This window comes from Acinonyx jubatus, chromosome A1 (assembly GCF_027475565.1).
Source record: "Acinonyx jubatus isolate Ajub_Pintada_27869175 chromosome A1, VMU_Ajub_asm_v1.0, whole genome shotgun sequence".
NCBI classification, from domain to species: Eukaryota; Metazoa; Chordata; class Mammalia; order Carnivora; family Felidae; genus Acinonyx; species Acinonyx jubatus.
Window position 1 is genome coordinate 113375036 of NC_069380.1, and position 14515 is coordinate 113389550.

Below are 14515 nucleotides of genomic sequence, written 5' to 3' on the forward strand. Positions count from 1 at the left end.
ATGCACTCTAATGCCTTTTAAGGCTCATTTAATTTTTGTAGATCCTAGGCTTTTAGGTGTGTTTTAGTTTGCATGGCTGCTATTTACCATGTATTTGATTATCTGCCTTCCTATCTCAGGTTGATCTTCACTCGAAAGGGAGTACTCCGTGTGGAGGGGTTTCTGAGTCCCCAGCAAAGTGACCCTGATGCCATGAACCTGTGGATTCCCTCTTCCTCCCTTGCAGAAGGAATAGACCTAGAAACCTCAAAATACATCCTGGCCAACGTTGGGGACCAGTTCTGCCAGCTCGTGATGTCAGAGAAAGAGGCCATGATGATGGTGGAGCCACATCGTAAGACACCCACTTCCTTGTCTTCCAGGCACTTCTATTTGGGAACTTGTATTTTCTGTTACGTCACAGGAGTAGAAGGAGTGACAAATGGCATTCTCTGTGGACAAATTAAGACTGATAAGACTTCTCTTTGTAGCAAACTAAGGAGCTGAGGCTCTAACTATATCCAGCAGACATTATTCCTTCCTTGATCCCTGTCTGGGTTTGGGTCACTCTAAATACTTTGAGTTTGCTTTGAACCTATTTGTATTAGTAAGTGATATTATGTGGTTTGTGAGTAGATGAAGTGCTAGTGGGTACGATGTTTCATACCTAGAACCCGCTGTTATTCAGACATTGATGATGTTTCCATATCTGTGAGATACTGTACCCTATTTCTACACCAAGGAAAATTCTCCCAAGACATTATACCCTACATTTCAAGTGAAGAATCCTCTTATTTCAGACTCCCCCACATTGACATTTTTACAGTATCTTTAAGTAACAACACGTGGCATTTATATCGTTGACACTTGTTTAGAAATATTAACAATTCCATCTATTTTGTTTCTCTTACATTTATAGAAACACTAACTTCTTGCATCTTTGAGTTTGATTGCTGGACAAAACAGTTTGAGGAGCAGTCAGTGGATCTGTAGTCTTTTACTGTTATTCAGGATGATCAATGCCAACAATATCCCTCTTCCTCTTTCCACCAGAGAAAGTGGCATGGAAGCGAGCAGTGCGTGGTGTGCGGGAGATGTGTGATGTATGTGAAACAACTCTCTTCAACATCCACTGGGTTTGTCGCAAATGTGGATTTGGGGTCTGCCTTGACTGTTACAGGCTCAGAAAAAGCCGTCCGCGCAGTGGTGAGCAAATATTGTCCTGTTCAATTCTAAAGGTAACCTGTCATTGGAGGTATGGGACTTGAAGCAAGAATGGGTTTGTGCCCCCATTTTAGCTGCTTAGCTTCACTCATTTTTGTTGCATTATGAGGCATTATGGTTGCCAATATTCCAGCCTAACTGGGAAGGCTAAAACAATCCAAGGAGAGTTATTCTTCATCTTCCCTTGTGTGTGTGTTTTTTTTTTTAACAGCATCTTTATTGAGATATAATTCACATGCCATAAAATTCACCCTTTTAAAGTGTACAATTCAAAAGTTTCTAGTATATTCTCAAGCTTGTGCAACCATTTCCACTATCAAATTTCACTTTTGTCATTCCAAAAAAAAATGTAACCTGTAGCACTAACTCCCTATTTTTCTCCCTCTCAACCCTTGGTAACCATTAATCTTCTTACTGTCTCATCTCTCCCTGTTCTGTACATGTCATATAAATGGAATCATACGATATTTGGCCTCCTGGGACTTGACTTCTTTCACTTTAGCATACTGTTTTAAAGCTTCATCCATGTGATAGCACGTATCATTAACTCGTTCTTTTGTGTTGCCAAATAATATTCCATTGTATGGGTATATTATATTTTGTCTATCCATTCATTAGTCAGTGGACATGTAGGTTGTGTCTGTTTTGAGCTATTATGAAAAGTACCACTATGAACATTTGTGTACAGGTTTTTGTGTGAACATAGGTTTTCATTTCTTTTGAGTATATACCTAATGGATTTTATGTGTTATATGGCAGTCCTATGTTTTTAATTCTTTCAGAAACTGCCAAGTTGTATTCCATAGTAGCTACATCATTTTATAATCCCACTAGCAATGCACAAGGCTTCCAGTTTTTCCACATCTTTGCCAATGCTTATTATTGTCTGCCTTTTAGGTTATAGCCATCACAGTGGCTATGAAGTAGTCCCTGTTTCATTGTGTGATTCTGATTTGCATTTCCCTGATGACTAATGGTGTTGACCATCTTTTCATGTGCTTGTTGGCTGTATTCATCTTTGGAAAAAGGCTATTCAAATCTTGTGCTTCCTTTTTTCCTTGCTTTATCTTACTACTTGGCCCTTAACCTCATTCTTCCCTCTTCAGAGATATTGTGTAACCATTGGAACATGGTGGTTTAGTGGTATGCAACTGGGATTTGAATCCTACTTCCACATCTTTTACACCACCTGTGGTATCTTAGGCTATTTTCTTAATCCCTCAGAGCTTCAGTTTCCTTATCTATAAAACAAGGATAATATGAGTATTTCTCTCATAGCATTGTTGTGAGGATTAAATGAGATCATGTACTTGAAATGGTTAGCACAGGGCCTGACATCTACTAGGTACTATGTGTTATGTAGCTATTAGATCTTCCACTTCTGCCCACGAAAGATTAACTTCTACAGGAATTACCCTCCTGCCATAAACAATAAGAAAACCAGACTAAATATATGAAATCATGGATTTAAACATTGGACAGCAGGCAGCATGAGTCTGTCTCTTAAGAGAAGGGAAGAAACAAGGCACATCCTACAATTGCTCCCGTTTACTGCCCGCAGGCAGTTTCCAGGCTGTAGTAGAGGGAAAAGCAACTACAACGGTTTGACAGTCTCACTGAACTGAAAAAGAGATAAGAGTCTGAGAAGAGTGAGGCATAGTGCTGAAGACGTTAGAACTGCAGAGAGATCACCTCAGTTTTTGGCTCTGTAGTGATCTGCACACACATGAGGTGAAACTCCTTAAGGCCCAAAAAGGAACTTTCAGAAAGCAATTGATTGAATAATTTCCAGAACTTACCATTTGTATTGCCACGAGCCAGACTGGAAAGACTCTGGATAAGAGTGCACAAGGGTCACGTTTTAGCAGTGGGACTAATGTAGTCCCAGAATAATGGCTGCTGTGGAGATGCCATAACAAAGTGTAAAGCAAGCCTTGGAGGGATCAAACTGATCTGCAGGTTACTTAACTATGCACCAGACTAAAATCAAACATTCTTTAAAGGATTACAACAAAATCCAGTACTCTGAAACATTAAAGTCACAAAGCTCTGCATTCAATCAGGAAAAATCAGGGTATGAGTAATAATCAGCTAAATGGCTGGCTCATTTGGTAGAGCCAAGGTCTTGAGTTTGAGCCCCCCAATGAGGATAGAGTTTACTTAAAAAAAAAAAAAAAAAAAAAAAAAAGCATAATCAGGTGTGAGTCTCTTAAGTAAATGGTGCTGAGAAAACTAGACAGCTACATGCAAAGGAATGAAACTGGACTACCCTCTTACCCCATACACAAATATAAACTCAAAATGGATTAAAGAATTAAATGTGAGACCCAAAACCATAAAACACCTGTAAGAAAACACAGGCAGTAATCTCTTGGGCACTGGCCATAGCAACATTTTTCTGGATATGTCTCCTCAGGCAAGGAAAACAAAAGAAAAATAAATGAAAGCTTTTGCACAGTGAAGGAAACCACCAACAAAACAAAAAGGCAACCTTCTGAATGGGAAAAGATATTTGATATTTGCAAATGATATATCCAATAAAGAGTTAATATCCAAACTAGAATACTTACACAACTCAACACCAAAAAAAAAAACAAAAAAAAAAAACCTAAAACTGCCCGATTAAAAAGTGGGCAGAGGACCTGCATAGACATTTTTTCAAAGAAGACCTACAGATGGCCAAAAGATACATGAAGACACGCTGCACATCACTCTCATCAGGTAAATGCACATAAAAACTACAATGAGATACTACCTCACACCTGTCAGAATGGCTAGTATCAAAAAGACAAGAAATGACAAGTGTTGGGGAGGGTGTGGAAATAAAAGGAACAGTTGTGCATTGTTGGTGGCAATGTAAATCTGTGTAGCCACTGTGGAAACAGTGTGGAAGTCTCTCAAAAAATAAAATACAGAAATGCAATCCAGTAATTCCACTACTGGGTAATTACTCAAAGAAGATGGAAACACTAATTCAAAAAGATATATGCACCCCTATGTTTACTGCACTGTTATTTACAACAGGCAAGATATAGAAGTAGCCTAAGTGTGTATATACATGTATACACCTACATATACATTATGGAATATTACTTGGCCATAAAAAACTGACATCTTGCCGCTTGCAGCAACAGAGATGGACATACAGGGTATTACACTAAGTGAAATAAAGATACCATATTTTTCACTTACATGTGGAATCTAAAAAACAAAACGGGGGTGCCTCTCTGGCTCAGTCACTAGAGCATGCATGTCTTGATCCTGGGAACATGAGTTCACGCTCCACGTTGGGCATAGAAACACTTTAAAAAAATAGGGGTGCCTGGGTGGCTCAGTCGGTTAAGCATCCAGCTTTTGCTCAGGTCATGATCTCATGGTTTGTGAGTTCAAGCCCCACATTGGGCTCTCTGCTGTCAGTGCAGAGCCTGCTTCACTTCCTGTGTCTCCCTCTCTCTCTGCTGCTCCCCTACTCTTGCTTTCTCTCTCAAAGATGAAACTTTAAAAAAAATAAAAATTAATTAAAAAAAAAAACAAGACAAACTCATAAATGCAGAAAACAAACTAGTGATTGCCAGAAGGGAGGCAGTGGGGGTGGGGTGAGTGAAATACATATCAGGGATTAAGCAGTACAAACTTCCAATGATAAATAAGTCAAAAGGATGGAAAGTATGGCACAGAGAATATAGTCAATAATATTGTAATGACATTGTATGGTGACATATGGCAACTACATTTATTATAGTGAGCCTTGCATAATGTATAGAATTGTCAAATCACTGTGTTGTACACCGGAACTACTTTAGTATGTTAACTGTACATGTCAACTATACTTTAGTGATAAAGTTTTGTTAAATAAAAGAATAATCAAGTATGCAAAAAAGAATGTGACCAATAATCTGGGGGAAAGAAACATTCAATAGAAACACATCCAGAAATGACAGTGATGATAGAATTACTGTAAAAAGGGCTTAAAGCAGCAATTATAAATCATATGAATATATTTAAAGACATAAAGGGAAGAGCGCCTGGGTAGCTCAGTCAGTTGAGCGTCCGACTCTTGATTTCAGCTGGTTGAACATCCGACTCGATTTCGGCTCAATTCATCATCTCACGGTAGTGAGATCAAACCCCATGTTGGGCTCCACACTGGGCATGGATTTTCCCCCTCCCTCTGCCCCTTCCTCACTCAAGCACATGCTCACTCGCTCTCCCTCTCCCTCCGTCTCTCTCTCTCTCTCTCTCAAAAAATAAAAATAAATACATAAAGGGAAATATGAGAGAAATAGAAAATACATAAAAGACCCAAATAAATGGTGTAGAGATTAAAAAATCCCCAAAAAATTATACTAGGTGGGATTAATGGCAAATTAGATACTGCACAAGAAGCTGAATTTAAAGATGTAACAATAGAAACTATCCAAAACTAAGCACAAAGAGAAGAAAGACTTAAATTTATAAGTTAAAGAGTGCCTTGTTTATGTATAGGAAATATCAGGCAGCCTGCCAGAACTTTAACTAGAGTTTCAGAAAGAGAAATGGTCAGAGAGCAGATACAAAAAATACCTGAAAAATTCCAAAAATTTTCCAAATTTGATGAAAAAGCTATAAAACCACAAATCAACAATAAATCTCAAATAGAAGAAGCATGGGCACATGGGTGGCTCAGTTGGTTAAACATCCAACTTTGGCCCAGGTCATGATCTCATAGTTTGTGTGTTTGAGCCTCTTGTCGGGCTCTGCCGACAGCTCAGAGCCTGGAGCCTGCTTCTGATTCTGTGTCTCCCTCTTTCTGTGTCCCTCCCCTGCTTGCACTCTGTCTCTCTTTCTCAAAAATAAACATTTTTTAAATTAAAAGCACACCAAAGCACATCATTACCCACCTTACTGAAAAGCAATAAGGAGAAAATCTGAAAATCACAAGAGGGAAAAAAAGTACTTTATATATACAAACTAACAAAGATGACAGCCAAGTTGTCAGAAACGCTCTTCCACTGAAGACAACGGAACAGCATCTTAAAGTGCTGAAAACCAATTATTAACCTAAAATTCATACCTAGTGAGAATATCTTCAAAAACGAGAGTGAAATAGTCTTTCAGACAAAGAAAAGCTGGTAGAATTCATCACCAGCAGATTCACAGTGCAAACAAAGGTAGTTATTCAAGGGGAAAAAAAGATACAGTAAGGGAATTTGGATTTACACAAAGGAATGAAGAACATCTATGGGTAAATATGTGACTACATATAAAAGACTTTTTCTTATTTTTAAACTTTTTAAAAGATAATTGTTTAAAGCAAAAGTAACAAAGTAATTTGGGACTTATAATGTGTAAATTTAGGGGTGCCTGGGTGGCTCAGTTGGTTAAACGTCCGACTTCGGCTCAGGTCATGATCTCATGATTTGTGGGTTCAAGCCCCGCATTGGGCTCTTTGCTGATAGCTCAGAGCCTGGAGCCTGCTTTGGATTCTGTCTGTCTGTCTGTCTGTCTGTCTCTCTCTCTCTCTCTCTCTCTCTCTCTCTCTCTCTGCCCCTGCCCTGCTTGCACTCTGTCTCCCTCAAAAATAAACATTAAAAAATTTTTAAAAATGTGTAAAATTAAAATATGTAATAGCACAAAGGAAAGGAAGGGGAAATGGAAGAATATAAGAATCTTACACAGTGTGTGAAGAATGGTATACTATTTGAAGACAGACTGTGGTAAGCTAGAGATACTGCAAACCCAAGAACAAACAGTAGCAAATAAAGAGGTGTATATAGCCAGTCAGCCAAAAGTGGAGACAAAGGCAAATCATACAAAAGCAGTTAATTCAAAAGAAGAAGGAAAATGAAACAGTATATACAATACAGATTTGTAGTGTATCTTGCATTCAGTTTTCTTGGGGTGGGTAGTATAATTACCAAAAAAAAAAAAAAGTCTATAAAGGTCTTGGGAGGGAAGTGATAAAGAAATAAGGGTCAAAAAACACTGAACCTAGGTATAGATAGGAACATCTTACATAATGCAAAAGACTGAATATTTCTCCTTAAGATCAGGAGCAAACAAAAATACCTGTTTTCACAGCTTCTATTCAGCACTGAGCTGGAGTTACTAGTCAGCATGAGAAATAAAAGACAAAAGCATAATGCCATCCCTCCCGCAAAAAGCATATACTGGAATGAAGTAAAAAAAATTTTTAAGATTTATTTATTTTTGAGAGAGAGACAGCAAGTGAGGGAGAGAAGGACGGGACAGAAAATTCGAAGCAGGCTCTACACTGACAGGAGCAAGTCTGATGCAGGGCTCGAACTCAGGAGCCGTGAGATCATGACCTGAGCCAAAGTCAGCCATTTAACCAACCGAGCCACCCAGGTGCCCCAAGTAAAATGTGTTTTATTCTCAGGTGACATGATCATCTATATAGAAAACCCCAAGGAGGGCTTCCTGCCTGGCTTGGTCGGAAGAGCATATGGCTCTTGATCTGGGGCCATGGGTTTGTGCCCCACGTTGGGTGGGGCGCCTGGGTGGTTCAGTCAGTTAACTCTCTGAATCTTGGTTTCAGCTCGGTTCATGGAATTGAGCTCAAAGAGCTGCACTGAGTTCTTTGCTGAGAGCATGGAGCCTGCTTGGGATTCTCTCTGCCTCTCCCCTGCTTGCACTCCCTCTCCCTCTCTCTCTCAAATAAACTTAAAAAAAAAAAAAAAAAACTTAATAAAGAAAACCCCAAGTAATCTACAAAAAAAGCTACAAGAACTAATTGAGTTTAAGCAAGATTACTGGACAAACTGAACAAAAATCAATTATATTTCTATATGCTGTCAATGAGCAACTAGAAATTGAATTTTTAAATTAATATCATTTATAGTAACATCAAAAGACCATGAAGTGCTTAAGGATAAATTCAATTAATAGGTAAGAAACACATGGGGTGCCTGGGTGGCTCAGTTGATTGAGCATCCGTCTCTTGATTTCGGCTCAGGTCATGATCCCAGGGTTGTGGGATGGAGCCCAATGTTAGGCTCCGTGTTCAGCGTGGAGCCTGCCTAAAATTCTCTTTCTGTCCCCCACTCACACTGTCTCTCTCAAAAAATAAATTTATGGGTGCCTAGGTGGCTCAGTTGGTTGAGGGTCTGACTTCAGTTTGGGTCATGATCTCATGGTTCATGAGTTCAAGCACCACGTTGGGCTCTCTGCTGTCAGCACAGAACCTGTTTTGGATCTTCTGTCTCTCTCTCTCTCTCTCTCTCTCTCTCTCTCTCTCTCTCTCTCTCTCTGCCCCTCCTCTGCTTGCATGTTCTCTCTCAAAAATAAACTTAAAAAAAAAAAAAAGACTAGAATAACAAAAACAATTTTGAGAAAGAAGGCATTTAGAGGATTTATACTATTTCATTTTAAGACTATACAGCTACAGGAATTTAAGGCACTGTGGTAATATAACAGCAGAGATGTACACACATATATAGTCAGCTGATTAGGTAATGAAGGTGCCAAGATAATTCAGTTGGGAAGAGATAGTTCAACAACTGGTACTGGGATGATTGTGTATCTGTACTAAATAAAGTGAGCTTTATTTGTTTATTTTTTAGTGTTTATTTTTGAGACAGAGTGGGGGAGGGGCACAGAGAGAGGGAGACACAGAATCTGAAGCAGGCTCTAGACTCTGAGCTGTCACCACAGAGCCTGACGTGGGGCTCAAACTCATGAACCATGAGATCATGACCTGAGCCAAAATCGGATGGACACATAACTGACTGAGCCACCCAGGCGCCCCAAATGAGCTTTATTTTTACCCACACGATATATCAAAAGTAAATTGTAGGCCTAACCATAAAAAGCTAAAACTACAAAATTTCTAGAAAAAAAAATAGGAGAAAATCTTTGTGTCCTTGGGTTGGATAACTACTTATATGGACACAAAAAGCAAAAGAAAAATTGTTACCAAATTTGAAATATTTTGCTCCTCAAACAACACTTTGAGTAAATGAAAAGACAAGCCACAGATTGGGAGAAAAGATTTGCTGATTGCCTATTTGTTAAAGGACTTGAATCCACCATAAAGAGCTCTCACAACTCAATAAGAAGACAACAACCTGATTTTTAAGTGAGCAAAAGATTTGAACAGATACTTTATCAAAGAAGATAGATCAATGGAAAATAAATGCATTAAAAAAAATACCACTACTCATTTGGAAAAGGAAAAAATAAAACCGTAACGAGAAACCCCTCTACCCACTTAGAAGGCTAGAATTTTAGAAACTGACAGTACCTGGTGTTTCCAAGAATGTGGAGGAACTAGAACTCTTAACAGTTGCTGGTAGGAGTGGAAATTGGTACCATCCTTTTGGAAAACGGTATGACCATGTCTTATAAGTTTAAACATAAATTTTCCATATGACCCAGCATCCCACTTCTACATGTTTATGAGAGAAATGAAAATGTGTCCACACATGGGGTACCTGGGTGGCTCAGTTAGTTGAGCGTCCGACTGCAGCTCAGGTCATGATCTCACAGCTTGTGAGTTTGAGCCCAGAGTTGGGCTCTGTTGCTGACAGCCCAGAGCCTGGAACCTGCTTCAGATTGTGTCTCCCTCCCTCCTTCCCTCCGTGTGTCTCTCTCTCTCCCTCCCTCCCTCCCTCCCTCCCTCCCTCCCTCCCCCACGCTCGTGCTTTCTCTCTCTCTTTCTCTCTGTCTATCCATCTCATAAGTAAACATCAGGGGCACCTGGGTGGCTCTCTTGGTTAGGCGTCTGACTTCGGCTCAGGTCACAGTCTCACGGTTCGTGGGTTTGAGCCCTGCGTCAGGCTCTTTGCTGACGGCTCTGAGCCTGGAGCCTTCTTTGGATTCTGTGTCCCCATCTCTGTCTGCCCCTCCCCACTTGTGCTCTGTGTCTCTCTCAAAAATAAATAAACACATAAAATAAATAAACATTTTAAAAAATGAGAAAAGAAAGTATGTCCACACAAAAGATTGTACTTGGATGTTAATAGTAGTTTTATTCATAATAGCCCCAAATTGGAAATAATCCAACTGTTCACCAGCTGGTAAATGGGTAATAAAAATGTATATCCATACCACAGTATAGTATTCAGCCATGAAAGGAAATGAATTGCCAATACATGAACAATATGGATGAATTTCCAATCATGCTAAATGAAATAAATCCAACACAAATGACTATATACTGTATGCTTCCAGTTATATGAAATTCTAGAAAAAGCAAAAATGTTAGTGTTAGGAAGTTGACCACTGGTGACCAGGGGTTAAGAAAAGGCTATTGACTTTAAGCAAAGGGCTCGAAGGAACTTTAGGAAGGAAGATGGAAATGTTCTATATTATGATTGTGGTAGTGCTTATGCAGCTGTATACATTCATGAAAATTCATGGGAGTGCACACTAAATTGTTGGATTTTTTGTATGTAGATACAATAAATAACAGTAAATCAGTGAAGTAGATTTTTTTGAGTTAGATACTATCTTCTTTGGCTAAAGAGAAAATTGGCCTTTAGGATCTGAAACTCTGACTCACTAAGAGGGATACATCTTATGACCCTAGTAATATAAATAAAGTCGTTTCATTTCTGTTTCAGAGACGGAGGAGATGGGTGATGAAGAAGTTTTCTCCTGGTTGAAGTGTGCAAAGGGGCAGTCCCATGAACCAGAGAATCTCATGCCTACACAGATTATCCCTGGCACAGGTAAGGGAGTTCTTTTTTTTTTTTTTTTAAAGTTTATTTCTTTTGAGAGAGAGAAAGAGTATGCAAGCAGGAGAGGGGCAGAGAGAGAGAGAATCCCAAGCAGGCTCTGCACTGCCAGTGCAGAGCCCAACTTGGGGCTTGATCCTATGAACTGTGAGATCCTGACCTGAGTGGAAATCAAGAGTTAGATGCTTAAATGACTGAGCTGCCCAGGCACCCAAAGGAGTTCTTTTTTAAATTTGATCAAAGAGTGGCTCCTGGCTGACTCAGTCAGAGGAGCATGTGGCTGTCGATCTTGGGGTCATGAGTTCGAGCCTCACATTGGGTATTGAGATTACTTGAATAAAAAAACTTAAAAAATAAATAAGTAAATAAATAGGGGCACCTGGTTGGCTCACTCAGTTAAGTGTCTCACTCTTGGTTTAAGCTTAGGTCCTGATTTCTGGGGTTTGTGGGATCAAGCTGCGCATCCGGCTTTGCTCTGACAGCAGGAAGCTTGCTTGAGATTTTCTCTCTCTGTTCCTCTCCCACTTGCACACTCTATCTCAGAATAAATAAACCTTAAAAAATATTTTTAAGCAAAGAAAAAATAAAAATACATAAATTTGGTGGAAAAAAAGTTTTTTATTTAGTTGAGGTTTAATTCATACATCATAAGATCTGGTAAAATGGTTTTATCTCAGCCTGATTTTTGTTAAGCTTCCCCAGATTTTTCTGAGTGTTTGAATCTTCAGATATGTGTTAGATTCTATGCAGCCATTGCACACACTATGCCTCACCTTTCAGGTTAGAGAAGTTGGTTACTTTTCTACATAACATTTTACATTCCTGTGGTTGGCAGGACCAGAATAGAAAAAAGTCCCACATGCTTCCAGAAAGACCTTTGCTTTTAGGCTTGTAAAAATCCAGCTGAAGGTAAGCAAACCTTTTGAATCCATGAAGGCAGCCTATGAATGGTCATGTTTATGTCACTATTGAAATCATTATTTCAATGATTCCTCCAAAAAGTGTGTTTTCACCTTCCATACTTACAATAACACACATTGAAGATGATCAATCTACTGCCTATATTCTCCTCCAGTGTGACAGAGGGCACTCGTTGAATCCTTTATACCCCAGAGCTTCCAAGCAGAGGGGCTCCCTCAGGGCACTGGTAGGATGCTTGCTCCCTACTGATCTAAGCATTGGTTAAATGTTCACGTTAAGTTTACATTGGTCTGCTTTTTCCCCACTTTTCCTTTTTTTTTTTTTTTTTTTAGATATAAGTTAAAGTATATAAATCTCACGTGTACAATTTAAAATGTTTACATGGTCGGGAAGCCTGGGTGGCTCAGTGGGTTGAGCATCTGACTTCAGCTCAGGTCATGATCTCATGGTTCGTGAGTTCGGGCCCTGCATCGGGCTCTTTGCTGACAGCTCAGAGCCTGGAGCTTGCTTTGGATTCTGTGTTTCCCTCTCTCTCTGCCCCTCCCCCACTCACGCTCTGTCTCTTTCTGTCAAAAATAAAGAAAACTAATAAAAAAAATTAAAATGGGGGCGCCTGTGTGGCTCAGTCGGTTAAGCGTCCGACTTCAGCTCAGGTCATGATCTCGCAGTCCGTGAGTTCGAGCCCCGCGTCGGGCTCTGTGCTGACAGCTCAGAGCCTGGAGCCTGCTTCGGATTCTGCGTCTCCCTCTCTCTCTGACCCTCCCCTGTTCATGCTCTGTCTCTGTCTCAAAAATAAATAAACATTAAAAAAAAAAATTAAAATGTTTTACATGCTCTTGAATGGAAGGAAATCTACCCCCTAGAGTTTCTCCTGCAAGACACCTTAATATTTACTGTAACAGGGAGAGAGTGTAACTTGTTAAGAGTACACAGAACTTTAGGCTAGTTATACTTGGGTTAAAGTATTAGTACTTCCATTTACCAACTGTATGTATTTGAGAAATGATGTTCTCTGAGTATCAGTTTCATCATCAAAAATTGAGAGTATGGGGTGCTTGGCTGGTTCATTTGGTGGAGTATGAGACTCTTGATCTTGGGGTTGTGCGTTCAAGTCCCACATTGGGTGTAGAAATTATTTAAAAACTAAAATCCTTAGGGGCACATATCTAGCTCAGTTGGTAGAATATGACACTCCTTATTTTTATTTTTTTAATGTTTATTAATTTTTGAGAGATGGAGACAGAGCATGAGCGGGGAAGGGACAGAGAGAGGGGGAGACATAGAATCTAAAGCAAGCTCCAGGCTCTGAGCTGTCAGCACAGAGCCCAACGCAGGCTCGAACTCACAAATGGTGAGATCATGACTTGAACTGAAGTCTGATGCTGATTGACAGAGCCCCCCTGGTGCCCCACACATGGGCCTCTTAATCTCAGGTTTGTGAGTTCAAGCCCCATGTTGGGTGTGGAGCCTGCTTAAAAAATGAACTTAAGAAAATAGTCTTTTTGTTGTTGTTGTTAAGTTTGTTTATTTCGAGAGAAAATGGGAGAGGGGCAGAGAGAGAGAGAGAGAGAGAGAGAGAGAGAGAGAGAGAAAGAATCCCAAGCAGGCTCCACAGTCAGCACCAGAGCCAGACTCGGGGCTCCATCCCATAAACTGTGAGATCACAACCTGAGCCAAAATCAAGAGTCAGACGCTTAACCGACTGAGTCACATAGGTGCCCTAATAAATAATATCTTTAAAAAAATGTTGAGGGTAATAGCTGCCACCTCATTGAAATGTGGGTAAGGATTGAGGAAGATAATGTAAATGAGATCGTTAGCACAATATCTGGCACATAAAACATTCTGAGGCTTCTATTGCTCTCTTTCTCCCAGCTCTTTACAATATTGGAGACATGGTACATGCTGCCCGGGGCAAGTGGGGAATAAAAGCAAACTGCCCTTGTATTAGTCGGCAGAACAAATCTGTGTTGAGACCTGCTGTCACCAATGGGATGTCACAGGTAAAGTGGTATGTGTGGGTATGAATGAGAGAAACTTACTTCTCTTCTTAGTACCAGGAAATGCCCCATTTTCACCTGTGTTGTCCTAGGCTACTGTAGGATTCCTGAGGAATTAGGGGATGGAGAAGCCTATCTAGAGAGAACCCCCAAAAAGTTACTCAAGGGATTTTAATTCCCTCCAGCTGGTATGAGTTTCTCTTCATTTGTCTTTAAAACCAATTCAGGCTGGGTTGATAAGTAGCACAATGAGATTCTTTTCATCTTGTCAAGATTTATACCTCAGGGTCCTTGTATAGGTGAAGAGTATAGAAAAGGTTAACAGGAAGGCAGTCCAATATGTGTGCATGGTCCCTGTCCTTGTCATGTTAGGTACTGAGGACAGAAATATGAAGATTGGCCTGCTGAGCTGGGATCATTCTACTCTGAAAACAATCCCAAGCCTCCAGAGAGGCAGTGGTTTGCTCATTGCTCTATCAGAGGTGGAGGTCATTCCGGTTTGATGGTAACTGTTTTGAACAAGAGGCCGTTTTAAACACACACGCACGCGCGCACGCACGCGCGCACACACACACACACACACACACACACACACACACACACAGCTAACTTGCTTATATTTGGAGTGCTTTCCAGGAACACTACTAATTCATGGTCTGTAGGAGGTACAGGAATTAAGGCTGAGGGATCTCAAGATATATTTTCAATAGAGTT

The 14515-nt window shown here is 40.0% G+C and overlaps 1 protein-coding gene across 3 annotated transcripts in view; it reads left to right on the forward strand.

Moving 5' to 3' along the window:
- Positions 1 to 14515, forward strand: part of KDM3B (lysine demethylase 3B) — a 74473-nt gene that overhangs the window by 45251 nt on the left and 14707 nt on the right. For all 3 annotated transcript variants that reach the window (XM_053221490.1, XM_027076590.2, XM_027076591.2), the window contains 4 exons: positions 120 to 334; positions 1033 to 1185; positions 10767 to 10874; positions 13677 to 13804. In XM_053221490.1, the coding sequence (XP_053077465.1) occupies positions 120 to 334; positions 1033 to 1185; positions 10767 to 10874; positions 13677 to 13804 (604 nt within the window). The remainder of the gene's footprint in view (positions 1 to 119; positions 335 to 1032; positions 1186 to 10766; positions 10875 to 13676; positions 13805 to 14515) is intronic.